The sequence below is a fragment of the Mustela nivalis genome, assembly GCF_964662115.1.
Source record: "Mustela nivalis genome assembly, chromosome: 3".
Taxonomy (NCBI): domain Eukaryota; kingdom Metazoa; phylum Chordata; class Mammalia; order Carnivora; family Mustelidae; genus Mustela; species Mustela nivalis.
Genome location: NC_139022.1, coordinates 138,005,663 through 138,033,285, shown reverse-complemented (window position 1 = coordinate 138,033,285; position 27,623 = coordinate 138,005,663). Strand labels below are relative to the sequence as shown.

General features: G+C 42.9%; 1 protein-coding gene and 1 long non-coding RNA gene across 4 annotated transcripts in view; one reads left to right on the top strand and one right to left on the bottom strand.

The window, feature by feature from the left end:
• The first annotated feature begins 6,437 nt into the window (after positions 1-6,437).
• Positions 6,438-23,911, top strand: LOC309862378. Its single transcript, XR_014310489.1, has 5 exons — positions 6,438-9,968; positions 12,858-12,971; positions 14,135-14,173; positions 15,395-15,486; positions 23,780-23,911. It is a non-coding gene; the product is annotated as an uncharacterized lncRNA (long non-coding RNA).
• GLRA1 (glycine receptor alpha 1) overlaps positions 18,888-27,623 on the bottom strand; it is an 82,470-nt gene continuing 73,734 nt past the window's right edge. For 2 of the 3 annotated variants that reach the window (XM_082726174.1, XM_082726176.1), the window contains 2 exons: positions 25,619-25,765; positions 18,888-19,398 (listed from right to left, as the gene is read on the bottom strand). In XM_082726174.1, coding sequence (XP_082582300.1) covers positions 19,084-19,398; positions 25,619-25,765 — 462 coding nt within the window. In that variant the 3' untranslated portion in view covers positions 18,888-19,083. The remainder of the gene's footprint in view (positions 19,399-25,618; positions 25,766-27,623) is intronic. The other variant, XM_082726175.1, reaches the window with a different exon arrangement.

Sequence of the window (27,623 nt, the reverse complement as noted above, 5' to 3'; positions counted from 1 at the left end):
CCTGGCAATATAGACTAATATTCGTTTTACATAGTATGTTAATTTTTTGAGTGCTGTGTGTGAGGTGGGTGAAGGTTTTGTTTACACATTTGTGAAGCAAGCCTTTGTGTGATAACTTGTCATACTAATTGAAGGACAACAAGGTTGTCAAATTTAACTTATTTATTTTCTTAACAGTTTCTTAACAGTGTTCATCATTAGGACTGTTTGAGGATAGTATATGAGTAGGAATAGGAATGTTTGTTTTGCTGTTACTGGGAAACTGTAGGTTTGCTGAAGGGTGTAGTCTTAAACTAAGATGAAGTTTGATATTATCAGTCCTCAGTACCTAAAATATTTGAAAATTGGCAACATCTCCTTTATAAAGACTTCTATAACTGAGTCACATGGCTGTTTTTGGGTCAGCTTAAATAACTATTTGGTAACCACTTCATTTGGCCCAGGCCAGTGATAATTGGAAGACATTCAGCTTGTACTTTTGTAGCTTATATTAAGCCTGTGGTGGAAATAAAAAAAAAAAACTTAGCTGGAGTTGTTTTTGAAAAAAAAATACTAAGTTTTAGTAACTCTAAGGGTCATAAATTATGGATAACCTAGAAATCATTTTTCACAAGTAAATGTTAATCCATACATTTCACTAGGCATTTTTTCCTACTGAGTAGTTAAAGGGCACCACCTAGATGCAGTGATACTCAGCCCAGACTGTTAATACATCCTAGAGGACACTTGGAAATGGGTGAGATTTGGGGAGGAGGGAAGAGGAGTCCTACATTTGGCATTTAGTGGGTGGGGCCAACAATGCCAAATGTTCCACAGAAATAAAGCAAACTCCATTGAGATCATGGGTATTTCTCATTCCCTATAATACATGGAGGATGGAGGGGTGCATGGGGACAGCTGGAGTAAAGACTCAATTCTATGAAAAATAGCCTCAGATAAATGAATTAGCAAATAGAAATCTCTTTCAGGAATTAAAGTAACATCTGCAGGGAATATGATAATCTCATTTTCCTTTATTTGTACCCACGTTGTGGTTTTTAAAGAAATATTTGAAGAGGTAATAACAGTATGCTAGTTGCTTCTTGTAACTTGTTGCCCAAGCTTAGAAAACACAGGGTTGCTTCAAGTAATTTCAAGCCATCAGCATGGGATGATTGTGGAGTTTTAAATAGCATTGGACTTTATATGTCAGATTAAGCATCATGGTTAACACTGTGAAGAATCCTAGTATCATTGTTTACATTATTGCTGATAGAATAAACATGATACCCTAGATACTGTGTATTCACACATGGAGAAAGTGAAAACGGGTTAGGGCAAGATTTTTTATAGGCAGCGTCAGCTCATCACATTCAACCTTTTCAGGATTTTAAAATACAACTTTTTGTCTGTAAGAATGATGCAATGTGCAGTTACTTTCTGCTGAGTTTTAAACCCTTCACCCATGAGTATTTTAGCTAAGTAAGATTAGTTTGGGTCAATGGGTCTTCATCTTTTAAGATCTTGGGCCTTAATAAAACAATTTGTTTTCTTTTGTGGTGAGGTTGGGCTTTACTTGTCTATTCCTGTGTTCTCAACTTTGGAGCTATTGCTGGGAACAGTGAAATGGGTAATCCAAAAATCACTAAATGGCTTTGGGTTGTGGGTAGGTTACTACCACAGTATTGGTTGAACTGTGCTTTGGTTTTAGGTTGGAAAACTAATTTTCACAATTACCCTGTGGATTAGGTGCTATTTTTTCCCCCAAAGTAATAGGTGAGGAAATTGCATCAGAACAGTTAAATTTTAGGCCTTGAAGTGATCCATGTAGCAAGGAGCAGATTGGTCTCCAAAATTGACGATTTTTCTCTAGAACCCTAATGTGTACCTATTTATGTTTGAGTGATAATACTCAAGAATAGGACACGATCATAATAAGTTAATACAGTACAGAGACCGGAGGCTGTAAAACATTCAGAGGCAGGTTAATGTTACTCTTCTCCATTTCCTTTAAGGTAAACAAGATAAGGAAACAATGGATTTTGCAGGGCTCCTTTTGATTTGTATAGATGGTGGTAACACAGTAACAATGACTTGTTCTTAGGTTATTTTCTCGTGTTTTAATATGTGTAGTACAACCTTGAAATCTGGATGTAGAAGGTAACAATATTTTTATAATATCTTAATCCAGGTGGATTTATAGCAGTTGTGTTTTGTTCTTATAACTGCCATCCTTGATACTTTTTTCATCCCTTTATTTGAAAACCCTTGTAGAGTTTAATAGTTTAGTGGGAAACGTGGCACTTTATAGAAAACAGAATCTATATGGAAATAATCTTTCTATGATGTTTAAATTTATAGACCATTGTTTATGCTGAGTGGCTTGTTCCTTTTAAGTAAATAGTTGCATTTGTCAAATCTACTGATCTACAGATAACTTGAAGTTTCATTTTCATGCAAGAACTGCATACAAATGAGATGACTTTGTAATTTTGAACCTTGTAAAAAAGATAACTTCAACATTTATTTGAATATGGGATTCCAGATAACTGCCTAATATACCACAGATGGGTGGTGGACGATTAGAGTCTTCTGCAAATGTTTTAGAAATCTCAAAGAAAGTGTTAGAAATTTAGCAACATTTTGTGTGGGAAGTTGCTGATCAAGTAAAGGCCACATGGCACTAGATCAGTAAAGATTTCTGGTTTTAAGGTAGTAATACCTTTGGGATTTGTATTTGTTGACCGTGATATCGAGGTTCTGGGGACCATAGGTAGGCTTATGAACTCTTACAAGACTATATTAAAGGAGGAATGGTAGCACATGTGAGCGAAAACTTACTTAGTGAATATGTAGCTCAGGTTAATGCTGAAATTAGTCTGATTTGCTCATGCTTTATGAAACTCTCTCATTATGGCCTGAATGAGTAAAAAGTTGATTAGCAGTGGTCTAAAAAACCCATGGTTTTGGTTTTGGTTATATTTATATATTGACTTAGAATTAAGGTTGTTCACTTTCTGATCATATGACTTGCCCTGAAAACCTTGGACAGTCTCTGCTTCTCCAGTTTCCACTTGAACCTGGTAGTCTTTTGTTTGTTTTGTTTTGTATTGTTTTTAAGTTCCCTACAAGAGGAACATACTATGGGAAATCAGTTTCATAGTTACTTCCATAGACCATGTGACCTGGCTAGTTACAGAAAGCTGTACATGTGGAGTACTTCAGAATATGGCCAATGTCAGATTCCTAAGGGATTTATAGCCATTTAGTGTGTCTTCATCTTTTCAAAAAGCAAATTAAGGGATGTTTACCAAAAATTCACTATTGACTTTAGTAAGTATTTATTTTTCAGAAACCTGCTTATGGGATGTTTGCCTATATTTCTGGTAGTAATTAGAGAGATGGTTTTATCTCTTAATCTGGATGTAGGCAGTTTTAACTCTTGCTATAATTAACTACCTTAGTTACTGATTTTCCCCCCAAGCTTTGATGTCACCTGTTGGACTTTGGATATGGTATAAATTCTTAAATGTTTTTATGAAGTGTGTATACACTGATTTGGCTCTTTTAAATGAAGACAGTATACCAAAAAACTGGCATAAAGTAGTTAGGGGAGAAGATTCTTTAAAGATTCAGTGTATGCTTAAGTAGATTATGTAGAACGCATCATGTTACAAATAAGTTTATATAGGTAGATGTTAGATTTTGAAGAATGGGTGGAGGTGGAACTTGGCTGATGGGGGAACAATCGTTTGTGATTCATATGGGAAAAAATCATAATTCTAAGTGAGGAACATCAGATATTTAAAGTTTTTCTTCCCATTCTGATTATTAACCATAAGGGGCAGGAGAGACTCGTAGAATTCTTCGAATCCTAGAATGTTAGTGCTGGAAAGGAATAAAGAATTTTGTACATGCACTTCATTTTTCAAAAGATCGATGGCTCAGAGAATGGCTTATTAGCACAGAGTCCCAAATTGGCTTGTAGAAGTAACATAAAGCACCTTCAGGGTCACTACTCTGCCCTAGGTTCACTGTAGGAAGCCAGGACTGTTAAGAGGTCAGGATGTGGGAGAAAAGGGAAGGAGCCACATTTTATATGCTTATTCAGTTGCTTCTGTCGCTCAGTTTTCATACCCAGTTTTTCTCTGTTTTCTTAGAACTGTCTTAATGCCTAGTTCCACCAGGGCCTCTTGTCTAAGGACATTATGTTGTGCTCCCCTCAGGGATGGGTTTACTACTAGCTGTCAGAAAGCTATTGGGTATCCTAATGTGTTAATAGCTGAAACTCAGCTGTAATTTTCTCCTAAATCCTTCAGCATTTTGCATTCTGTACATTGTGGTGCTTTTCCCACCTTGTATTGTTATAACTGTAAGCTCCTAAGGGGCAACAATTTGGTCTTAGGCATGTACCCTGTTTAGTGCCTGGCAGCGCCATGTCCGTGTCAGGGTCCTAATCTTCCTTTCCAGTGATTTCTCCCGTTCTTCATGGAGTTGTGATGCTCCAGCCATGCTAAACTACTTAGAATTTTTCTAATACGCCCAGCTTTGCTGATTTTTGTGGCTTCAAGTGCCTTCTTTCTTCCCAGAAGATAGATTTGCATCTATATCCCCCCTTCACCAGATCTCTTGCCATCAAAATTACTTTTTTCAAGACCCAGTTCAAGAGTATTTTTCTTTTCGTAAGAGAAAAGATTTGCAGCAGGAGTGGGGAGCCCCCTTTTTGGGGTTGATTTGGCCAGAATTTGAAGTGGGGAGCAAATTCATTCTTGTCTACTTCCCTTCTACATTGTCCCTTCCTGTTTGAGATTCTTTCCCAACCTTCATTTTTTAAAGTATGTGTTTATAGAGCACCTTAATACCTTCTTCTAGCTCATCGTTTACCCCTTCAACCTACAACTAGAATGACCTGTATCTGTTTTACTACCTTATTAGACCCTAAGGTCCTAGAGGAAAAGGACGGGGGATCATCCCTCTATTTCACCAGAAGGTACAGTGACTTCCATGAAAGAGTCCTTAAAACATGACTCATTAGGTTGAATAAATGTATTTGTTTTCATTCTTATAAGTGAGGCATGTCTAGAGATAGGACTTAATAAATTGTAGGCGCTATGACAATTCATAGTGGAGGGATTTGTTGGGGAGTTTAGAGGGGTGGGCAGAGGAGGGAGGAAGTCACTGGTCTTTCCGAGGTACTTCCATCTTTGGTCTGGGTGATAGGCCATTTCTTTCTGTGCCCATTATATCCAGACACTTTGTTCTATGTGGAAGAATTTTATGTGCCAACTTTCTTTTCGCAAACCAAGTCCATTGTTCTCTCAGTTCATGTCATCACCATGCCACAAGTCTAAGTCCTCTGCTGCTTTTTTTTCTTACTCCAGCTAAGTCCTGTCAGTGCTACCTCAAGTCTTTCATATCTTTTTCCTCCTCACTCAGATAATCTCAACGGCCTCTCAACTTCCTTTACCTGTTCTGACCCCCACCCTACCTTAAACACAATATTAGATTCATCTTACTGAAACATAGCTCTGACCATGTATCCCATGTATGTGTTCTATCTCCCCTACTAGACTGTAAGCTCCTAATGGGCAGGATCTGTGTCGGAGTCATCTTTGTATCTCCCATAGTACCTATCAATAAATATTTCTTGAATGAACCAACATAAAGCCTTGTCTTAAGTGAAATGATGTTTTCCAGATTAAACGTAGGTTCCTCTCTGAGGTAATCACAGTACTTAAGAAGTTTTTTTCACATATAAAGTTGCTTAAACAGTAACAACTATGAGTTAACCACAGAGAAAATTTCAGAAAACTTTAATTTTTTTTCATTGGAATCAGCATGGATATATGTATATGGATGGTTCAATAAATATATATTTATATACATGTATCACAGAAATTTTACATTACATCTTCAAACTGCGGAAATAGATTTTTTTTAATAAGCCAAAAAATAACTGCCATAACTTTTTATGATTTCATGCAAAAGAGGGGGAAGAGTAAGGGGTACAAGGGAATTGGTTGCTTCAGGTGAAGAGTCCAGTAAGAAGTAAAAATGTTACATTAAGGAAGCGATTGCTTAACACGCTGCTTAAGGTGGTAGCCAAACAGATCCTTAACTGCAGCATTAAGGCCATACCAAGTTTATACATATATACAAAGAAATTTCCATATAAAAGACATACTATCACATTTTCTTGTGGGAAAGGATGAGGAGCTTTGTGAGTAATTCTGACCCAATTTTCCAGACCAATTAATTGTTTAAAACGTCCCGAGGCTCCTTCTAAATCTCTTCTACTTTGGCTATCTGACAGTTGCTTTTATGTGGGCTTGTGACTTTTGTAGTCTCTTACGTGGAAGTATGAGTCATCTTGAACCTCTTCCATTATGGGTGATGAAGCACTTTGTAGTTTAACTCACAGTGCCCAGCCCAACATATCTTTTTTTTTTTTTCCAACATATCTTTTTACATCTCCCAAAAGTATCGGAATCACAGTTGGAATTGTAACTTGGATTCGTCTTACCTGTAACAGGCTCTACAGCCAATGCTGGCATTGTGACCTGAAGAACTACACAGGGCCTGTTCTTCGGGGTTAAAATAACTTTCTGAGTAAAGTTTAATGAGCCAGATTGTGAGGTTTCAAGGTAACATCCCCTGGACCTGTTGAAAATTAACACTTTTATCCCCTATAGGTCATGACATACTTTGAAGTTCCTTTTTGGAAAAAAGGAAGTGTAAAATGACTTGCAGAAAAATAACGTGGTGTTTGCTCTTCAGTCTATCAAATCAGGCAGCTTTTAAGACAAAGGGTAGGTCTGTTGTGCAAATATTGAAATGCGTGAAATGGGGAAAATCTAAGGGCAAGTCCTTTGGAGATGACTTCTAGTTAGGCAGAAGTCATTTGCTTTGGCAAGGTTGGGGTATGACCCTCAAGAGTGCACACTCTGGTTCTCGGTAGAAATTGGCCCATCTGAGTGGATAAATCTTGAGTAAAAAGGTTACGAAGTCTAAGATAAGTTATGTAAATAAAATACCCTTTTTCCCAGTGACTGAGCCTTTATTTGATAATTTATAATTCCTTTAGAATGTTTTAAATCCGTCTACTACTGCTTTTTCATTAGTGTTATCTTTGTGAATTGGAAATCACTAGTAGTCCTTTTTGTTCCCATTTTTCAAGTATGGCTCCAGCATGTTTATAACAGTATGGCTGCAAGGTAATTTATTCTCCTCCTATGGGTTCCCTGGGCCCATCAAGTTTGAGAATGCGGTCTCTGGAAGTGGCCTATCTTGAGAGGACAAAAGACTCATTTGGAAGCCCTTTAGTGTGTTTGAACACTTACTTGGAAAGTGAGCACTCACTGTTCTCAATCATGCACCAGCCGCTCTTTACCCAAGATGATGGCTAGCGGTCAACACTGCAAGAATTGCATCAGTTCTAGATAAAGGGATTTCAGCCAACCAGTCCGTTGTGATGCTGATCTACACAATGAGTCTTGTTGGCAGTCTTGTTCTTACCTAGAGGGCTTAAAAGGGTTAAGCTTTTTGTCTTGGTCTTTTTGTGGTTTGCTTTGTACATTTCAAGGCTAATTATAGCAGTTCAAGACATATATTGTGTCCAGCTTTTAAAACTTACTTGGAGGCCTCTGAGGTACCTGCTGTTTTGAAAGTAGAACTTGGCTGTTTGCCTTTTTTTTCCCCCCTTAGGTATTTTATCTGTGTCCAATATGCTAAGTCTAAGTAGCAAGATGCACCCTTGGGGATTTACAGTCCTCTCATTTTAGCTCTCATTAGTGCTGAAAATACTATAGTGGATTAAGTACTGGAAGATTGGACCATGAAAGTATGAAATAGGAATTTCAAGTGCTCTGAAGTGCATTGTAGGAACATACCAGTTTTTTAGCTCTTAACATGCTGTTCAGGCCTGTTGAGCATGATACACCTTTAGATGAGGTAGAAATACACTAATATGGAAACAGTTTTTAGTAAACTGCTTATTTGATACTTACGTACTACTTTTAAGTAAGATTTGGGGAAGTCTTTCATTTACAGCATAGGTAATACCTATTGCCCCGTAATATTCTTTCTAAAGAATTTGCCTAAGAAAGTCAATTGTTCTGAAACAAAACAAAACAAAACAATTCTTTTTACATAATTCCAGTAGCAATGACTTGATTAAAAACCAGTGGCATTTCATCTGTATTTTTTTCTACCCTTCTCCCTTGCTTCCCATACCCTTTTTTTTTTTTTTTTTTTGTGGACATGATGATCTCATGGGTTGAATAGGGAAGTTCTCCCTGGGTTGGGAGGAGTCATTTCAGATGTAGCTAAGAAATAAAAAGAACATGTTAGACTGTAATTTCCTTCTAGGTCAGCTCTGTTTAATATTTCAGATCACAAAAGGTAATAGTATTTGGACCACAGCTCTCCTTTAGAAACATGTGCATTGTATTAAGTATTGGCTTGATAGTTGACAAAGCTGAAACTCGAGAAGTAACTTTTAAGAATCACTGTTGAATAGTGAGCTCACTGTAGAACCATGACTTTGCCATACCTCTCTACCCACTTTCTAGTGCCTACCTAACACAACTAAATGCCTAGTAATTACTTGGGTTGGGTCAATGCCCTTGAAGATGTGAATTTCTAGAGGGTACCATATCTGCTTCGTAGATGAAGGCAAAGATAAGTTCTGCCTAAATCAGTACAGGGAAATCTGAATTAGGCTGGAAGTGTCAGCTCATGGGAAGAAGATAGAATAAGCGGGTTCTGCCCATGAAGGGATACTGTGTTGATTGGTGTTTGAGAACTGCTGTGCTCCAGAGTCCTGATCCTTTATGCTATATGTAAGGTGGTTATGATATACATCGAATCCATCTTTCCAAGCATGCCTAGCATTCATTACACTTTAGCCAAACAGATAATCCCTGTACCTTGTATATGCCCCTTATTTTTTACCTCCATATTTTTACTCACATTCCTTTTGCTGAATAGGTTCCCCATCCATCAAAGCCTCCTCTTTAAGGTACCACTGCTCAGATGGCCTGTAAGCCTTGAAATGTTCCATGGCTTGTGTTCTGCCTGCTCTGTGGTACCCTCCTTTCTCTGTTAATACTTTCTGCATCACACATGAGTGATTATTTTGGCACTCCTATCATCCCCTCCTATATTGAAAGAAAAGAGGCTGGGTTTCATTCGGATGCCCTGCTTTTAAAGCATACTGCCTGGCCATAATAGATTAAATAGGTGCAAGGGAGGTTAAAAACAAAGCTGATAGACTGGAAGGAGCATACAGATTCTAGTCTTGACACTAGGTTTTAGGATCTGTTCCTTGAGCTTCCACTTATAACTCAGACCTTGAAATGCTGAACTGCATTCTCCAGGCTCTGGGACATTTCAAAAAGTCATCAGAAGGCAAGTCTACAGCAGCTACCTGGAGATTCACTGAATCTGACTTGAGGTCACTAAATAGGGTCCATGCCGAGTGCCCCTTTCCTCACCAGCATCCAGGGCTGCATGGAAGGAGCTGCCCCGGTCCTCAGAGAAGTAGCTAAGCCATTCCTGGTGTCACTGCTGTAGCTTCTGGATACAACTGAGGAGACATAGATGAAGGCAAGTGGGACCTAGGAAGTGTAGTAAGCAGAGGCCTTGGCTCATGACCTCCTGTCTGGCTAATTAGCTCACATCCAGTTACCCAGGGGATTAAGTCAGGAACAAATGGACTTGGAGACAAGCTGCAGTTTCTACTTAGAATAATTTTTTGTAGGGGAGGAAGATATATCCGTACATTTCCTGTAATTCCATTTTCCCACTCTATTTCCAGAGCCTGGGTGGAAGTAAAGGACCATTAGAAGGCCCTCCTTTACTGGAACATTTGGTCAGCCTGCCATTTCTAATACTCTTGTCGCAATGGTATCTCATATGAAGAGATGCTCCCACTTCACCTGAATACCTGCCTGAAGGAAGTGGTTTTACTTGTGTTAACCCTTTGAAAGGTGGGTGAGACCACAGTTAACGTAAATTTGGATAGCAAACTGCTGTGGAAAATAACCTTTTGTTTTAGCTTAGCTCTCATGTCTTGTTCTCCATGAGACCTTGGATAGTCCCTCTGAGACATCGTGTGTCTGAATTCTGTCTCTACTGCCTCCTCTGTTACTGTATCTTCCCTTGAATGAGTTATTCATATCCATGTCACATATCACTGCACTGAATTTTAAGTTCTTTAGTTAGGAATGATGTTTATCTTTCATTCCTGTGCCTTGGCATTGTTTGTAGTAGGTTCTTAGTCGAGTAGATGTTTTAAAGGAATTCTGAACTTGGGAAAGACTTCCAGAAAAAGTCTAGTCCTTCCTCTTGATGCTGACCAAATCCAAACCATTCCACGCACCAACTGCCCTCAGGCAGGACTACAAACCAGTGTTTTCTCTCCTACAAGTAGCAGGTTTTCTACCTGGCCTTCTTGCTTACTCATTTCATTCTTTCCACAATTTCACAGCCAGAAAATTGCCCCATATCAACTATAAATCCCTCATACGTGAAAACTAGATTAGTAGGCTCTCAACTTAAGGTGGGCTGGTATTGTTTATATCCAAGTTCTGAGAAGAGGAAAGCCACAGATTGTCTTGTTTGGTTCTTAAGAAGTAGTTGGATTTCTAGTCTAGTACAAGATAGTATTCCTTGGCATTTAACAGATTATACGAGCGTAAATTTTTGTGTAAGTAGAATGTACCAAGGCAAAAGTGTCCAGTTACAAGATTCAGTCAAGTTAAAGTGAACTAATAAACACCTATATACTTTTTAAAAAAATGATAGAATAAATTACCACATCAATCACTTAATTTTATAGTCAGTAGTTTGGGGAGATAAAGCTTTTACAGGGGGAGGGGTAACTGAGGTCACAGAGGGCCAAATCGTTTGTTAAAGGTCAGAAACAGGTAAGTGAAAGAGGTAAACACATACCATGCCTCTTTCCAAAACTTAGCTTCCTGCTGTCTATAGAATATCTGAACTTTGACAAGACTTTGACTTGAGCTAATAAACTCGCTGAGCCTGTTTCCTCTATAAATTGAGAAGATCAGGGCCACTGTGGGAATTAAATTATGTAATTTAAGAAATTGATATATATTAGGTGCCCAATAGCTGTATTGTGATATTCAGGGTTCATTCACAATCTTTTACTAGTTTCCATGTAGTAACTGCTGTTTTCAGAGCTATACGTGCTTTCTATATAGGTGGTAGTCAAAGGATACCTGGGCAAAAGAGGTGTAGATGCTTGCTAAGTGCAGTCAGGTCTCTTCAGTGCTTGTAGGAACTCTGAGGTAAGCACGGAGGGGCTTGTCCTGAAATGTCACCGAATAGGCTGCTCTGTAGGGCAGGTGGATTGGGCTTTTGGGGAGCCAGCCTACAATCTGAAAGCAAGGTATTGGATGACCTCTTCTGGCAAACAGAAGAAGACGTGGTAAGAATTTTGAGAGACAGATAATGACAATGCTTTACGTTGTTTACTGTGAGAGGGTGGGGTTAACACATATTGTGTAATTTAATCCAGACAGTGGACCTGTGATGTGGGCGTTACTGTCCCCAAATGCATAAAGAAGCTGATTGCTTGCCTAGAGTAGATGCATCTCTGCCTTCTTGGAAGCTGGTGCCCTTTCTGCTACCCTAGAAAACCACGAATGCGTGTAGAGAGGAAAACAGAGAGGGTAGCATGAGGAGTGGGTCCCCCTTAAGTTTTGGGGGAAGTGCTCTTGTTTTTTTTTTTTTTTTTTTCAGCAGCTAAAAGACAACTGGAGAAATAGCTTTAAAAGAAAACTTTTCTGCTAGGGGACCCCTTCAAGCTCAGTGAATTCAGTGATTTTGTACAGATAGGAAAGCTGAAGCTTGGAGGGGAAAATATATAAGAATTTTATGGAGACCAGGGACACCTGAGTGGCCCAGTGGGTTAAAGCCTCTGCCTTCAGCTCAGGTCATGATCTCAGGGTCCTGGGATGGAGCCCCGCATTGTGTTGTCGGGCTCTCTGCTCAGCGGGGAGCCGGCTTCCTCCTCTCTCTCTCTCTCTCTCTCTCTCTCTCTGCCTGCCTCTCTGCCTATTTGTGATCTCTGTCCAATAAATAAATAAAATCTTAACAACAACAACAATTTTACAGAGGCCATATAGAAACCACCTAGAAATTCAATCACTGTTTCACTGTAGCTGTGTCATCACATATGTATCCATGCTAGAGTAGGGTAGAAAATAACTGGTTTACAGTGTGGTTTCTATTTTATTATGGGAAATTTAAAAACTGCCTTTTTTTTTTTTAAGTCTATTAATTCTTAACCTTGGAAATAAGAAAAAAGTTTTAGTCTGCAATATTCTCATTAATTCCAGGGTCAGGTGAAGAGAGAGTGAAGACCATTTGTCATAATGTCAACCTATAAACATTTTGAAGAGATTCCATTGATGTAAAGCCTAAATATGTCCTTGCTGGGAAAGATAGGAGCAGTGTTTTCTGATTATAAGGAGTGTTTGTTGGAGCTAGAGGAGTGTGGAAGCAATTTCAGAGACATCATTGCCAGGGTGAGGTTTTGTTTGGCAGTACAGCATGGAGTGAGCAGGCCAGCCACAGTGGCTATAGTATTTTTTCTTTTTATTAGAATAGCCTAGCTAATGGTATGAATTTAGATGAATCTCTTGAGTGGTCTGGAGTCTCTGCCTATAACTGCAGCTAGCATAATGGACAAGTAGGGGAAAATATTCTTAAATCTTGCTGGAAGTTTCTAGTTACGATTAGTTGTATGTGGGGGGAAACAGGCTGGAGGGGGCTCGGAGTCCCTGTAAGCTACTTCTCTAGGGATATCTCACAAGTTCTGCTCTGATGTGTTTCATCTTTGATTCTTCCAGAGGCTCTGTCAGAGAGAACTCAGCTGCCATGGGAAGTGGGTTACAGCCTTCACAGGACATACATGCTAAAATACCAGAGTGGAATGTTGTCCTGGTGTTTGATGGGATTCTCAGGTGAGAAGCCAGTCTGAGAGGCAAGTCCATCAGTGCTGTGAAATACCTTCTCTTCCATGGCCAAAAAACCCACACCAAAACAAAGCTATTAAGATTGTAATCTTTGAGGGCCAAGATTCTCCTCTTTCTTAACCTCTCCCTACCTGGCCACCAAAAGGCCTGAGAGGGTTCCCAGCTTGACACTGAAACAGGGAATTACTGAAACCTTCTCTAACACATGGTATACCCTTTTCTTTAACCCATCAAAGTATCCAGGGTTTGCCTTTGAAAAATCTCCTTCAACTTCCTGTTTTTGTAGGGTAGTAAGCAGGCCAAGAAAGGCCAAGTAGCTTACCTGTGTTCCCATGGTGAGCCCGAGGGAGCACCAGAGCAAGAACTCACTTCCTATTGAACTCTGTCCACCCCAGAAGGCAGGTGTGGTTATATAGGATGCTGAGTCTCTGAAGCTGCTTAAGAAAGCTGGAATCTGAAGAAAGGCAGGCCAAGAACAAGGCCGTGCAGGGAACTGTGCAGCAGGGCAAGTGTGGGAATGGGGACCCATTATGTTTGCATCTGTACGAGACAGCAAATGTCTTTTGTCCCCATGTTAGTTAGCTGGTACTGCTCTGTAGCTGGTTAATGGCCTTACATAGTACATAATTTCCATCGCTGGGCTCTTGAAGGGTATATTTTTGGCTTGCCATTCTCTAGACTCTGACTTTTCGACCCAGTGTTCCAATGGAAATTTCCCAGAACAGTGAAATGTCAAAATGCAGAGGCAAGAGGAAGAATAGCCATTGCGGCCTTAAAACAAATGAGACAGGAGCTACTATGTCCATTCTAGTCCTCCCCCCACCCCCACCCCGAAATAAACCAGCATCTTCGGGAACTGTTTGGTTTCACAAAATGAGATGCACAAGCCTATGAGACAGGATATGCAGGCAGTGGGAGGAGGTCGGGGGAAAGCATAAGAGGGAGAAGTAATGATCTGGATGTTAGCTGAAGAAGCCTTAATGATCCTAAAAATTATTGGGCAATAATTTCTACTTTGGAACTCATTTTGCTGTTCGAAAGAATGATAAAGCACCTTAATTATTGCTTTAAATAACCACACAGCTCCATCAAAACAGCGTGTAATAGCACCATGTCTGAACAAACCTGTCTCCTGCCTTTCCTGTCTACAGCTGGATAAATCCTGAAGGAAGCAACAGGACCCGAATTTGGTAGTGTCATCATCTATTCTGGGCTCTCAAGATTTTAGGTTCCTTGGGTTGGGAGGGTGACAATTCAGGATTTTTCAAAGTTCTCTTACTTTTGCTGGGATTTTGACCTGTCCAAGGATATCTCCTTATTTATTGGGATTTCGGGATACTGTGAAACCAAAGCCTTTCCATCACGAGCTTTTCCTTACCCTGATACAGTAGTTTAAAAAGCCGGCTCAAACAAAACAAGGCGTATTTCTTTTACTCCTTCCTTTGGTCAGGATAAGCTCCTATTTCTGTAGGAAAATAGGAAGGTTCTCAATTCAAGTTTCTGGAGTTGGTTTCCGAGAGAAGGGGCTTCGTGGAGGGAGAAAAGATCAATGGTATTTTAAGAACATGCTGTTTAGAGAATTTTTGATCTGATTGGTTTCTGAATTAGAGAAGATTTATATCAGAGGGTAGAGGCCCATTCGACCTTCCTCAGCAGGCCTTACCAGCCCCTCTGAGTGCAAGCTTTCTAGTCAGTCTGAGAGACACAGCCCAGAGAAAACCCCATCTTGCCTGCCGCTTCAGCGTTGGGGTGGAGGGTGGGCAGACCGTACAGAAGGTGCCTGGGTGATACATCTGACAGCTTCCAGAATGGTACTCCTCATCCCTGGCCTGGGATTCCAGTCAGACTAATCGGGAAAAGTTGCCGATCTCCACTCTGGACCCCCGTCATCAAGCCGATACACATTATACCACCAGCAGGCCCCTTCCCCGCCAGCTGCTTCTACTCAGGGAGGCAGTCACTGCAGACATGACGAGAACTCAGCTCCCTTCAGGTTCAGTGTCATGCAGTTGACTAAGGACTCTCATTTGCACAGAAGACTGGCTTATCTGTGACGGTGGCACCGCAGCTGGGCCACTGGGCTCTGCGGTTTAGTATCGTGGAGCCTCACAAAACACAGTCTCTTTCTAATGATGCCTGTAACAGTGTGTCCTCTGTTTTGCATTTTTATTTTTTAATGTGTACTTTGAGGGGAAGGAAGCAGCTCCTGTCATAATTTGTTTTCTCCCTGGTATGAAAAATAGTCTATGAAAAGTATTGATAGTCCTCTTAGAGGGATGCATTTCTTATTTAGTGACAGCTTAGAAGAAGAAGTAGTTTGAATCCGATGACCTTCTTTTACCTTTTTTCTGCCTCTCTCACACATATTTGGCATCTTTCTAATCACTCCTGTCCTTGGTCACTCCCTGTAGCCTTAGCCAAGATTGGACTCTTGAATGTTTGAAAGGACCAGAGGGTGGCAGAGTGGAACCACTTATTGTGGCTGCTCTTGAAAGGAATCTAGGTAAGTTGTAAACTAAGGTGAGAAAGTATCGGTATTATTATCTGTCTGCTTAATTGATATTTCTTAAATCTGACTCCTAGGATTAGCTGTGGGTTTTGGAGGTGGATGAACTCACTATCTGCTCTCTCCCAGTAGCCTTCATGCATAAACACTGGCCTGGCCATGGAGAGAGTTTGAAAACCAGTAAACCACTCATCACCCCTCTGTCACGTCCCCCCGCCATAACATCTGGCATACTTGGTCCCCATGGGTGATAGGCTCTGCGCACAGACTAGAAGGGAAATGAAAGCATCCTCCGGTCTGTTGGAGCACTTAAGAAATGTTTTTGACCTAAATTGTGTAGTTTGATTTTTTTATAATGATAAAATCCATGTAATTCATGGCTAACTCCTTTCTACATTGTACAGTAATGATAATGCTTTCTGTTTGAGAATGCTCCGTTTCTAATTCATGATGGTATTTTTGACTTTATCACGACGTTCCTTATCATGACTGCTCATCTTTGAGAAAGTAGAGCAAAAAGAAGAACAAATCTGCAAAGATTCCAGAGAAGAAAGGCTGCTGATAGGGATTGTGTGGGTCCATGTACATGTGCATATATATATATATGCATGGCTATTGAGAAGGTTCGGAAAGCAAAAGTGACTTTCAACTTGTGAAACTGTGTGAACCTCCTATGTTCAAGCACAGGGGATAGTTAGAGCTGGAAGCCATTAGAGATCTGTACCACTCTCTTCATTGTGTTTTTAGAGGAACTGGAGCGAAATCATTTACCAAAGTTTCCCCAACGCATTAGTGGTAGGACTAAAACTCAGGTTCTTTTCTGCTATAATGTATTCACTCACGTTTATTTTCCATGAGGAATACCAAGTCTGGAATAATTGGAGTAAAGATATCAGTGACCTTCTCCCTCTCTGTGTCTCAAAAAGATGATTCTATTATCTGTCAGATACTGTTGACTAGACCTGGCAGCTCCCAATGGGCCCACAAGTTGAATATGGTGGCAGAAGTTCAACGACCCAGCAGAGGTTGGGCAAACGGCCCAGTGATTTCTCTATTTCGGAGCGATTCCAGACACCACATACAAGGAGCCTAGTTTGAAATCTGCAGATACTGCTGTTTGAGTGGAGACAGAATGTGCTGGAACAATTGGTACTGCCTTTAGTCCCTGACAGAGGCCTAACGCCTCTGCTGCCTGATCACCTAGACTTCAGACATTCCGAATTTAGTCCAGTAATGAGTAAACTAGAGAAAAGGGCTTCTTTAATTTTTTTTTTATTAAAAAACAATTTTCCCCTTAAAGTGAATAAAGTGCCAGTGAAAGGGGCAAATCGCCTCTCCAGTGACTCAGGCGCCACTGCAGGATTAAGGACTTCCTCCCTTAAATAAAGTGAATGTCGTGCTAATGGCAGTTCAGAGACCGATCCTCTAGTCCTGAACTGACGGTACTTGTTTAGATCTGTTTCGCTTCCTCCCTTAGACAGAGTTTGTGCTGGGGAAAAGGACAAAAGGATAGTCGGGGATGAGAGACTCCACTGGGGATTCTGGGTTCTACCCCGCATCATCCAAGGCTAGAATACAACTTAATTTTCTGGTCTACACAGGCCAAGAGAAGGGAAGACAATGACTTACTAACCTTGACCCTGGATGTAAACAGTTTTTTCATTCAAGCCTCAAAGCCAAATGCTTTTTTTGGCTGCACAGTGCATTTTCTTTACCCAAATCACTCTAGGTCCTTGTCTTGGTTTGGTGTTTTGGGCCTCTAGAGGTATTAGCTATTGTGCCACAGGGAACAGGAGAAATGTTCCTTGGGGAAGGCTTTAGGGAAGAGTTAGGCTCCTATTGTCTCCCTTCTCCCCTCCCCCATGCCGGGGGTACTCTAACACCGTGAAACCCAGGCCTCAGGACAAACCGACTGTCTGCTGTGTGCCACCATCTTATCACTACTTAGCTCCAGTGCCAAGACACTGGAGTGGAAAGGAAGACATGTAACCCAGTATACTGATCACAGGCCGCGGCAGGGAGCACGCCCCAGACGGCGGTGCCGTGATTCAGGCATGATGCTGTTGGCAGAGAGGACCGAGGCTACTGGAGACTACTCCGGTCTTTAGCGGTCCCCGTTGCAGACCCTCCCTCCATCAGTGAACATCCGTGTCCTTCAGCAGGGTCTCCCACCCCTCACCATGTTCTTCCTAGTCCTTCTCCTTTTTTCTGGAGCGCCCTAGCTAACCTGGGATAGTTCTGGCACATCAGAGTTGGAAGGAAAGAAATACCTGTCTAACTTCCCTAACTGTTAAAGCTAAGCAAAGCACCAGCAAGGAAAACAAACAAAGACTTATAAAAATATCATGGGGTCATCCCGCCCATGCTTTCCACATTATTTGTGGCATATGAAATGTCAAAATATAATGAACAGACTTTCTGAACATCACTATCTCCTTCTACCAATATGCATCTGATCTGCAGCAGCCTCATTACTACCCTTTTACCTCTTAAAACTTCCTCCGTCGAACCACTATATCATAAATCTACTTCATCCCACTGACCTCACCTTCCCAAATATATACCTACTTGCAATTCCAAAGACACTCTCCAAAAAAATAGACATTTGAAAAAAGTGCATCTGTTTATACTCAGTCTATCTGCATATTACTTCTTGAGATTATTACTTTTTTTTTTTTTTAAACCATAAAAAAGATTGCATATTGGCAATATAATGGGAAAACCATGGCGGCCATTTCTGGGTGGCAGTGGAAGGTAAGGGGGGAGGTGTCGAAGCACAGATGCGAGAGGGCTCAGAGAGGGGCCGGTGTGGTCCTTAGACTTGAGACCTGAGGATTGAGGTGGAGTTGTCTTGATTATCAATCCTTGGGCCTCTGAGATGTCCCATCTCCTTAGTCATTCCCTCTCTTATTTCCACCACCCATGGCCAGGCCGCATTACCCTCTTGAAGCAGAGGTGGGATGGCTTTTTGGCATGTGTCCTCCGGGCCGGTTTGAAGACAGGCATGGCATTTGGAGGGCTGTGATACAGGACACACACCAGAGCAAGCTTATTTGTGACTGTTTCCACTCTGGGAAAAATTGTCCATCACGTCTGTGACTTTAAAAATTTAAGCAGTTACTAGGCTGATAGGTTTAGAAACAAATCTTTTGTTCTTGTGGTTTTTGCATTAATATTAAGCATGAATATATATCATATATTACATTGCTTTCCTTCTGCTCTGGGGCAGACTGCACTCCTTCCAAATAGGAAAACTGCCCAGCCCATGGATTCAAATTTTTGAAAGCTGTTATTCCCTGACTCCCAACCCCCCGCCCCTAGCCCTCCCCTTCCTCCCGACCCCTCAGCTCCTATATTAGAAAAGCCCCCCCTCCCCCCCTCCCAGCAGCCCACCCGCGGTTAAATAGATAGTGCCACATTCTAAGATTCATGCATCACTGCATTTTGCTATTGCACGGAGCGCAGAGAGAGAGGGAGTTGTGTATGTGCGCCCCCGCCCTCTCTTCTCCTCCTCTTCCCTAGGCTTTCAGATTCCTGTGCTGTTCCCACTCGGCCCTCTCCCAGCCTCCCCCCTGCCCCTCCATCCCAGACCCGTCACTGGTTGTGGACATCCTCCCTGCGGACAATCTTGTAGATGATCCAGTAGAACATGTTGAAGATGAGGAAGGCCATGGGGAAGGCAATGCGGGATATTTTGTCGATCTTCTTGGCCCTCTGGATGAAGAGTTTTCGCATCTCCTCCGGGGACTTAGATGGTGCCGGAGGAGGGTTGGTGGTGTTGTTGTTGTTGGCGCCTTTGACAGAGATGCCGTCTTTGGCCTGCAGACAGGCTGGGCCCATCCCGTAGGCAGAGAAGTTGAAGCGGCCCTCTCCGGCCTCATCCTCCTGGAACAGATTCAGCATGGGGCTCTACTTAAAATAAGACAAGGGCTGGGCACCCTCCCTGCAAGGCACTCCCCTGGGGGCCAGGCCAGGCCCATCTGGTTCTCCCTGCCTCCTTGCCGCTACCATTCCAGGTTTCTGAAGGCTCTTAGGCTGGCTGGGGAGTGATGCCTTAGAGAGGGGCGCCACTTGCACGTGGACACAGATGCAAACCAGGGGATAGGAGTGGGGCCGAGAGTCTGCAGACCTGTGTTCAAGTTCGGCTCCGTCACTTCCTGGCCTTGTGGCCTTAGGCAAGTCCCTTCTCTATTTGAGTCTCCGGGTTTTTTTTACTTCGTATTTTCCTATAAGTGGGGAAAGATTCACCCCAGTACATCAAGACGTTCATCTGACCATCCGCGGTTATAGATGAGCAGACGTTCTGAATGCTGTTTTGTTAGAAACGACGGGGACAATTTGGAGAGATCCCCTGCTTTGCCTCTGTTGCCTCCTTGCCCTCTTCCCCCACCCCATTCCCCAGGGGGTGTGTTCTCGGGCATGGGTTGGGGGTGGTGGCGAACGGCCCCGGAGAGAGCAAACGCTGTGGGCCTTAGCTCTGCTTCACACGCTGCAGGGAAGCTAAAGCTGCTTTGTCCCTCCACGTTCCCACAGCCCTGGCACTTGTAACCTAAGATAGAGCTCATTCCAAGCCCTTGATCATATGGCTCCAACTTACCTTGACAGGCTTCTGCCCTTCCCCTTACCTTATGCTTGGCATACCTGCCAGTCGGTTGCACTTTGCCAGTCACCCCTTGTTTATTTCTCTGTCCCTGCCTTATGCTCACCACCAACAGGCCTGCTGCCTGTATTCTTCTAATTTCTCCCTTTCCCACTTCTTGGGGATCTTCTGATCTGACTCGTGGAGACACCATTGTCTGCTCTCATCACGTCTAGCTTTGTGATCTTCCCGTGTGAGCCCTGCAGTGGCACCGAGGGCCTCCGCTGAGCTGTGGAGGCATGTGTGGCTCTGGGGCATTTGGAGCAGCTCACATGGTCCTCCCACCTGTCTCCCGCCTGTTCCTGTGTCGGGCAGGGCTGACCGAGAGCAGGCGATATTGCGTAGGAGCCCCTTGCTAGCTCTGCTCCTGTCACCCTTGCTTGGGTCACCCCATGGCCTCGTGGTGACAACGTCCATCCCAGTCTTCCTACCGCCTCTGGGCCGGCCCCCTCGACCTAGCTGAGTTGTCACAACACACACCCAATTGGTCATTTTTTGCTTGGACTCTCTAACGGGCTGCTGCTGGCTGCAGGATAGTTAACATCCTTACGTGGTGAATGAGGCCCTGGATGACCGGAACTCTGCCTGCCTCTCCAGCTTCAGCTGTGCCATTCTCTCTCTGGCATTGTATGCACCAGGCGCCCTCAAATATTTACATATATTCAGAAGTGTCCTGCTCCTTCTGTTTTAACTGCAGGCTCTGCTCAAATTGTTCTCTCTTCCTGGATAGACTCCGAACCTCTGCTTCCAGCGCCTTCTCTTTCACTTAACTAACGTCTGATTCAGAAGCCATCCCCGAGGGTCAGGGTAGACAAGGTGCCCCTGCTGTGTGCTCCATGAGCTCCCTGTGCCTCCTTCTCTGTTGTCGTTTTAAAGCTCTTATCACATTATGTTTCTTTTAAAATATATTTTAATCTTTACTTCATGCAAACCTTTTTATTTTTTAGAGAGCAGGGTGGGGGAAGGGCAGAGGGAGAGGAAGAGAGAGAATCTTAAGCAGGTTCTAGGCCCAGTTCAGGGCCCGGTATGGGGCTCGATCTCAGGACCCTGAGATCGTGACCTGAGCTCAAGTCAAGAGTCAGACTCTTAACCGGCTGAGCCACCCAGGCTCCCCACATGGGTTTCAGATTAATGTCTGCTTCTCTCACTAGGCGCTAAGCTCCATGAAGGCACAGTCTTACTCATGTTCATTGCACTCTCAACACAGAACATATGAACAGGGTTTCTGGACATAAGCTCAAAGCTCAGAAAATAGTTACTGAATAAGTAAATGTTTACCAGTATATCTTCACTACTCCTAGCTTCCTTTTTCTTTTATTCTTTTTTTTTTTTTTTTTTTAAATGGGGTTATTTCCTGGTACCAGGAGGATTTGAGACGTGAAAAATGCTCAAGAAATCAAGGTGCAAGGGGCGCCTGGTTGGCTCAGTGGGTTAAAGCCTCTGCTTTAGGCTTGGGTCATGGTCTCAGGGTCCTGGGATCGAGCCCTGCATCGGGCTCTCTGCTCAGCAGGGAGCCTGCTTCCTCCTCTCTCTCTCTGTCTGCCTCCCTGCCTACTTGTGATCTCTCTCTGTCAAATAAATAAATAAAATCTTAAAAAAAAAAAAAAAAAAGAAATCATTGGCAAATTGTTGAATCCGGTCCAACAACCTCATTGCAGAAAGGGGGAAAGAACATGTGCTTGGCAAATACATTTCAATAAATAATTTGTCTGTGAGTAGGACAACAGTAGAGGGTTTGGAGGAATGGAGTTGGAGGCAACTGTTCAAATTACTGGACCCTGTGCCTGGGAGGGGGTCTGGGTCCAACACTCTTGTTTACCATTATAAATCTGTCCTTGCTGCAGGATGGGGTGCTTGAAAATGTTTTCTTACCAGGCTCTAGTTATGCAAGGGAAGCACCAAATTAATTTTATATACAGCTTTGGGCAAATTATTCTCTGCCTTTCTCATCAGTCAAACATGGGAGTAGAAGGGGTGGAGGTGTGGCCTGGAGGCCCCAACTGGTTAGATGATCATCAGTTTCACAGGGTAGCCTGGAGAAAGGAAATTCCTGAGAAATGATGGGAGAGAGGCATGCTATTCCTGTTCTCTCCAGCAGATGGCAGGAAATGAAAGCTTGGGGATGGAGCAGGGGCAATCTGGTAGTCTCCTCTAGAACCCAGGGAGGTTGGGAGTGTGCCTGCCCAGTATGGCTCGCAGATTTCCTAATAATCTGACTAATGAGGCCGGCCAGGGAATTTGAGGACCAGATGCTTTGTGCCCAACAAATGAGGTAACATGGGAGGATGGTGGGATTTGAGGAGCCCAGCCAAGATCACAGGCTCTGAGAAGCTCAGGCATGGAGGTAGCTCCTTTTCACTCACCATCTGGGTCTGAAAACCCCCTCTGCAAACTTCCTGCTGAAGGGAGGTTCTGCAGCCCAAGCTTATACGCTGCTGCTGTACAAGCCACATGCAGAGGGGTTTACTCCAAAGGAAGCACTGCTTTATGGTGAACCCCATCCTGTATCCTTGTAGTTTCTGACATTTGAGCCATTATCAGAGCTCTTAGGAACAAGGTCACACTGATTCAACCGCACATAAGGGGCCACGCAGGAGAAATGTGAGTGAAGAAATGAGCCAGGGCTGAAGAAATCTCTAGTCAGAAGGGACTCAGAGAATGCTTCCCCTATCTAAAGGCTCTTCCAGTGCCCCAGGATCAGGCAGGATGTGAATCCAATGGGATCGGAGAGCTGTGACTATTTGAAGATAAAAGTGTGATTTTTTTAAATGCTTGTACCTTATTCTAGATTTCTAAGACACTGCTAGTGAAATTAAAAAAGACAGTTGCATGCTGAATTTCATCTCTGGCTACTGGTTTTTGACCTCTGCCTGGGAGTAAGTCTCAGCTCTTATTTTTGATCTGATAAGCAGCAGGGTTATTTTTATCTGCTTCAGGACAGAAACACTGATGAAGAGGTAAGCAGCTGATGGTGTATGGTCAGTGGTAGCCATGGGACCTTGAGCACCTCCATTGCTTTTGCCACCAGCACCTCTGTGATCCTAGTAACTTGCTCCTCCTTGCTGTTGTCATTGGCATGGGAAGAGAGGACAGGATTCCCTGTATAGGGCTCTAACATGCTATGAGAGAGCCAGGTGGGAACTGAGCAGGGATATTTGATCAAATCCCATAGGGCTTTATTTACATTTCACCTGGAGAAGGTTTAGTTTTCTGCTGGTGTATAAACTGGTAGGGAGCTGGTGATGGTGGAGGCAGCCTTCGGAGGTACAGTAGGCCCACCATACTCTGTGTCTGCAAGGGCTCCATTTACATTTTAGTCTCTGCAAATAGTGCCCCCTCGAGTTGTGCAGTGCACAATCTAGTGTCCTGATGCTAGTCAAATATCATGGACATAGTCTCCCTAAGGAAGTGTCTCTTCAACAAATGTATTAACCCTCTTTTCATAGAGGAAAATGCAAAAAAGCAGCTAGCCGGTGGGAAAAGGCAAAATAATGAATTCCCAAGATTGTTATGTGTGGTCAGTTCCTTGCTTAGATTATTTTAATAGTCAGAGGCCAAGTATCCAATGGGCAGTGAGGACTAAAACTAGAAGTCTTCTGAGAAATCCTGTCTGGCTTGCTGTGCCTGAGATAGTTTTCTTTTTCAATGCAGATTTAGAAGGATGGTTATACCTGAACTCCCATGGACATTTTCTGTCTTGAAATGTCTGCCTCCTGCCTATGGTAAACTGTTAGAAGATAATTGAACCAGATTGCTGATGTTTAAGAAACTCACTGATGGAAATCTGTGCATGTGTAATCATTTGGTTCCTTGGCACTTCTGTGGCAGGAACAAAACTTAAAGCTACTTTGTAATCTGATTTAATCCTTACCACAGTCCCCCAGGGTGCCAATTTAGTCCACTTTACAGATGGAGAAACTGGGCCCAGAAAAAGGAGAGCTTGAAGTCACATACTAACCAGTGATAAAGAAACAGGGTCCATTGACATAGTACTTGGTAGCTGGGGTAGGGGGCTAGTGGAAGTAGGATGATCTAAAGCTTGTAGGACATGGTGTGTGGCAGGTATGAAGTATGGCCTGACAGGTCATAATATATGGGTTCTTGTTTGCCCTAATCTGTTGCTGGAAAAACTCCTGTGCAGGCTTTCTGACCGGAAAGGTTCCTCTGGGTTCCTAGAGCATATTCACTATGTGTCAGGCATTCTGTTAGGCACCAGAGACAGCACCAAGCAAAAGTAGGCATGGTCTCCACCTGTGTGGAGTTCATAATTCAGTGGGAGAGATAAGTACCAAACAGCTACATCATGAATGTACAATTACAAATCAAAATGAATGTTCAGAAGGAAGGAAGCTAAGCTTTAGTAGAGCATGACCTTTGCTAGCTCATACAGCATCCTTGGGCAGATTAGAAAAATGGCATCCCTCCTTTCTAGACATAGGAATTGGAATCCTGTCCTCTGGCTGATACAGTCCGTGCCGAGGCAGGACTTAGAGAAGAGTGCCTCACTGGCAAGGGGGCCTGTGTAGGATACAGTCTGCATGGCCATACTTGACAGCTGTGCATGAGAACCTCACTACAGGACCTCTCCCTCCACCCAGGTATCAGGGAAGATGCCTCAGCTGAGAATCAGAAAATGAGTGGTTGGTTAACACTAAACAAATTTCACTGGGAAGGCATTCCAGGAGAGAACAAGACATCTGAAGTCCTGTGTGTATGTTTGAGCAAAAGGAGAAAAAACTAGGGTGGTTGGTGCTCAGAGAGCAAAGGAGAAAGTGGTGTGGAGATGAGGTTGGAAAGAAAAGCAAATTCTCTGATCTCCAGGGGAGAAGTCTTTGGGGGAAATATTTACAGACCTAGGTGTGCAACCAGTTTGTTCCCACAGATGGCACTCTCCCCAGTGGCCTTTGCTGGTTGGAGCACAGCCTCTGAGTTAACAGATGTTGGTGACTTCGTATAGATGGTTGGCCAAGTAGTTCTTTATTCACACCCTCATAAAGTGAGAGAATTCACTCTGCAGGAGCATCTTGCATGATGCTCTTCTCTTGGAAGTGGGAAGCAAAGGCCTGGCTCTGGGGCATTCTACCCAAAGATCTTACCTTTTGTGACGTACTTCCTTTCTGGAACCAAACCCTTGGAAATAATGCAGCCTTGCAGAAAAACACCAATAACCACCTTTCAGCCTGCCAAGCTTCCAGGTCACAGCTAGTTATTATGGTAGCCCATCAGTGTTTGCTCCATCAGTTCTGTCTTCAGGTATAACCTGATCATTTCTATAAGTGTCATGGTTGGAAGAGTTCCTGCCTACAGACCCAACAAGGCATTATTTGTGGGAGAGGAAGTTAGGAGTTCTAGGACTTCATCCCTATTTTATGTCTGCCTTACCCACTGAGAAGGACGGTCCACAGAAACAAATATCACAATACAAGGCTGCCTGGATCTCTTCTGTTTACCCCCCACTGTCCCTCCCTGGGTAGCGATCCAAAGGCCTACCTTGTGATGTCTTCGCTTCCTCCTGAATCGGAGCAGCTCTTTGTGCTGCCGAGACACAAAGTTGACAGCAGCATACTCCAGTAGGGCTGAGAACACGAAGAGCAGGCACACTGCCATCCAAATGTCAATGGCTTTCACATAGGACACCTGGAGTGGGGGAGAGGAAGAGCGCAGGGGCGTGAGGGCAGGGGAGAATGAAATAGTTCAATATTTCTGCTCCTCAGTAACTTCCCCATCACCCACTGCTATTCACTCCTCAGCTGGGGTATTAGGAAAGTGCAGAGGAAAACAAAAAAAAAAGCACCAAGAAGACTATACAAAACACTGGAGAAAATAAGAATATGGTACTTAGAAGAGTAGCAAGGAGAGGAGGCATTGTTGAGTAAACAGAATGTTGTGCTTAGTCTAAGGGTGATAGGGAGTGATGTACCTAACACTGTAAGTAAACAGAGGATGTTAACAAAAGTAGCAGAGTAAGATTTTAAAAACTCTCTTGGCTGTAAGAACAATGAGGACAACAGCAAAAATGGTCAGAATAAATTTTCTCAGAAGCTCTGTTAACCAAAGGCTAACAGCAATCATGAAAGCATTTACTTAAAAAGTCAACTGAGGGTGCCGGGGTGGCTCAGTGGATTAAAGTCTCTGCCTTTGGCTCAGGTCATGATCCCAGGGTCCTGGGATCGAGTCCCACATCGGGCTCTCTGCTCAGCAGGGAGCCTGCTTCCTCCTCTCCCTCTGCCTGCCTCTCTGCCTACTTGTAATCTCTGTCAAATAAATAATCTCTGTCTGTCAAATAAAATCTTAAAAAAAGTCAGCTGGATGCCAGTAAGAGCATCAAACTTTGTGGTATTAAAAACAAAAACGAAAACAAAACCTAGCTTCATTGAGATAAAATTCATATGCTATACAATTCACAAAGCTAAAGCATTTCAGTAGTCGTTAATACATTCAAGATATATGCAACCATCATCACAGTCAATTTTGGAACGTTTTCATCACCCCCCAAAGAAATCCAGAAATGACTGTTAGCCATTATTCTTTTCTCTATTCTCCCAATTTCTGTCCCCCACCACCATCCCAAGCAACCATTAGTCTACATTCTGACTCTATAGATCCCCCATTCTGGGCATTTCCTGTGAATGGAATCATATACCATGTGGCCTCTTATGACTAGCTTCTTTCACTTAGGATAATGTGTTCAAGATTCGTTCATGTTGCAGTATATATCTGTATTTCATTCCTTTTTTTTTTTTTTTAAGATTTATTTATTGAGGAAGCATGCAAGCAGGAGAGGAGCAGAGGCAGAGGGAGAAAATCATAGGCAGTCTCTTTGCTGAGCATGGAGTCTGCTGCAGGGCAGGATCCCATGGCACTGTGATCATGATCTGAGTTGAAAGCAAGAGTTGGGGGGTGCCTGGGTGGCTCAGTGGTTAAAGCCTCTGCCTTCGGCTCAGGTCATGATCCCAGGGTCCTGGGATGGAGCCTCACATTGGGCTCTCTGCTCAGCAGGGAGCCTGCCTCCTCCTCCTCTCTCTTTCTTCCTGACTCTCTGCCTACTTGTGGTCTGTCTGTCAAATAAATAAAAATCTTAAAAAAAAAAAAAGAAACCAAGAGTTGTATGCTTAAGTGACTGAGCCACCCAGGTGCCCCATATTTCATTCTTTCTTATGGCCAAATAGTATTTCATTGTATGGATATACTACCTTTTGTTGACCTAGTCATCAGTTGATGGGTGTTTGGGTTGTTTCTACCATTGGCTATTATGAATAATGTTACTGTGAACATCTAAGATGTTCACAGATTTTTGTGTGGACATATGTTTTCATTTCTGTTGGGGCCTTGTGGTGTTTTAACTTGCCAAATTCCATTCTCCGGTCCCCACTTCTGTGCTAGCCTAGAAAACCAACAGCCTGCAAGCAGACTGAAGATCAGTAACCAGGCAGTTGGTAGATGGGGCAGAACAGAGGTGGAGCTTCTTTAAACCCCCTTTGCCAGAGAACTGTCA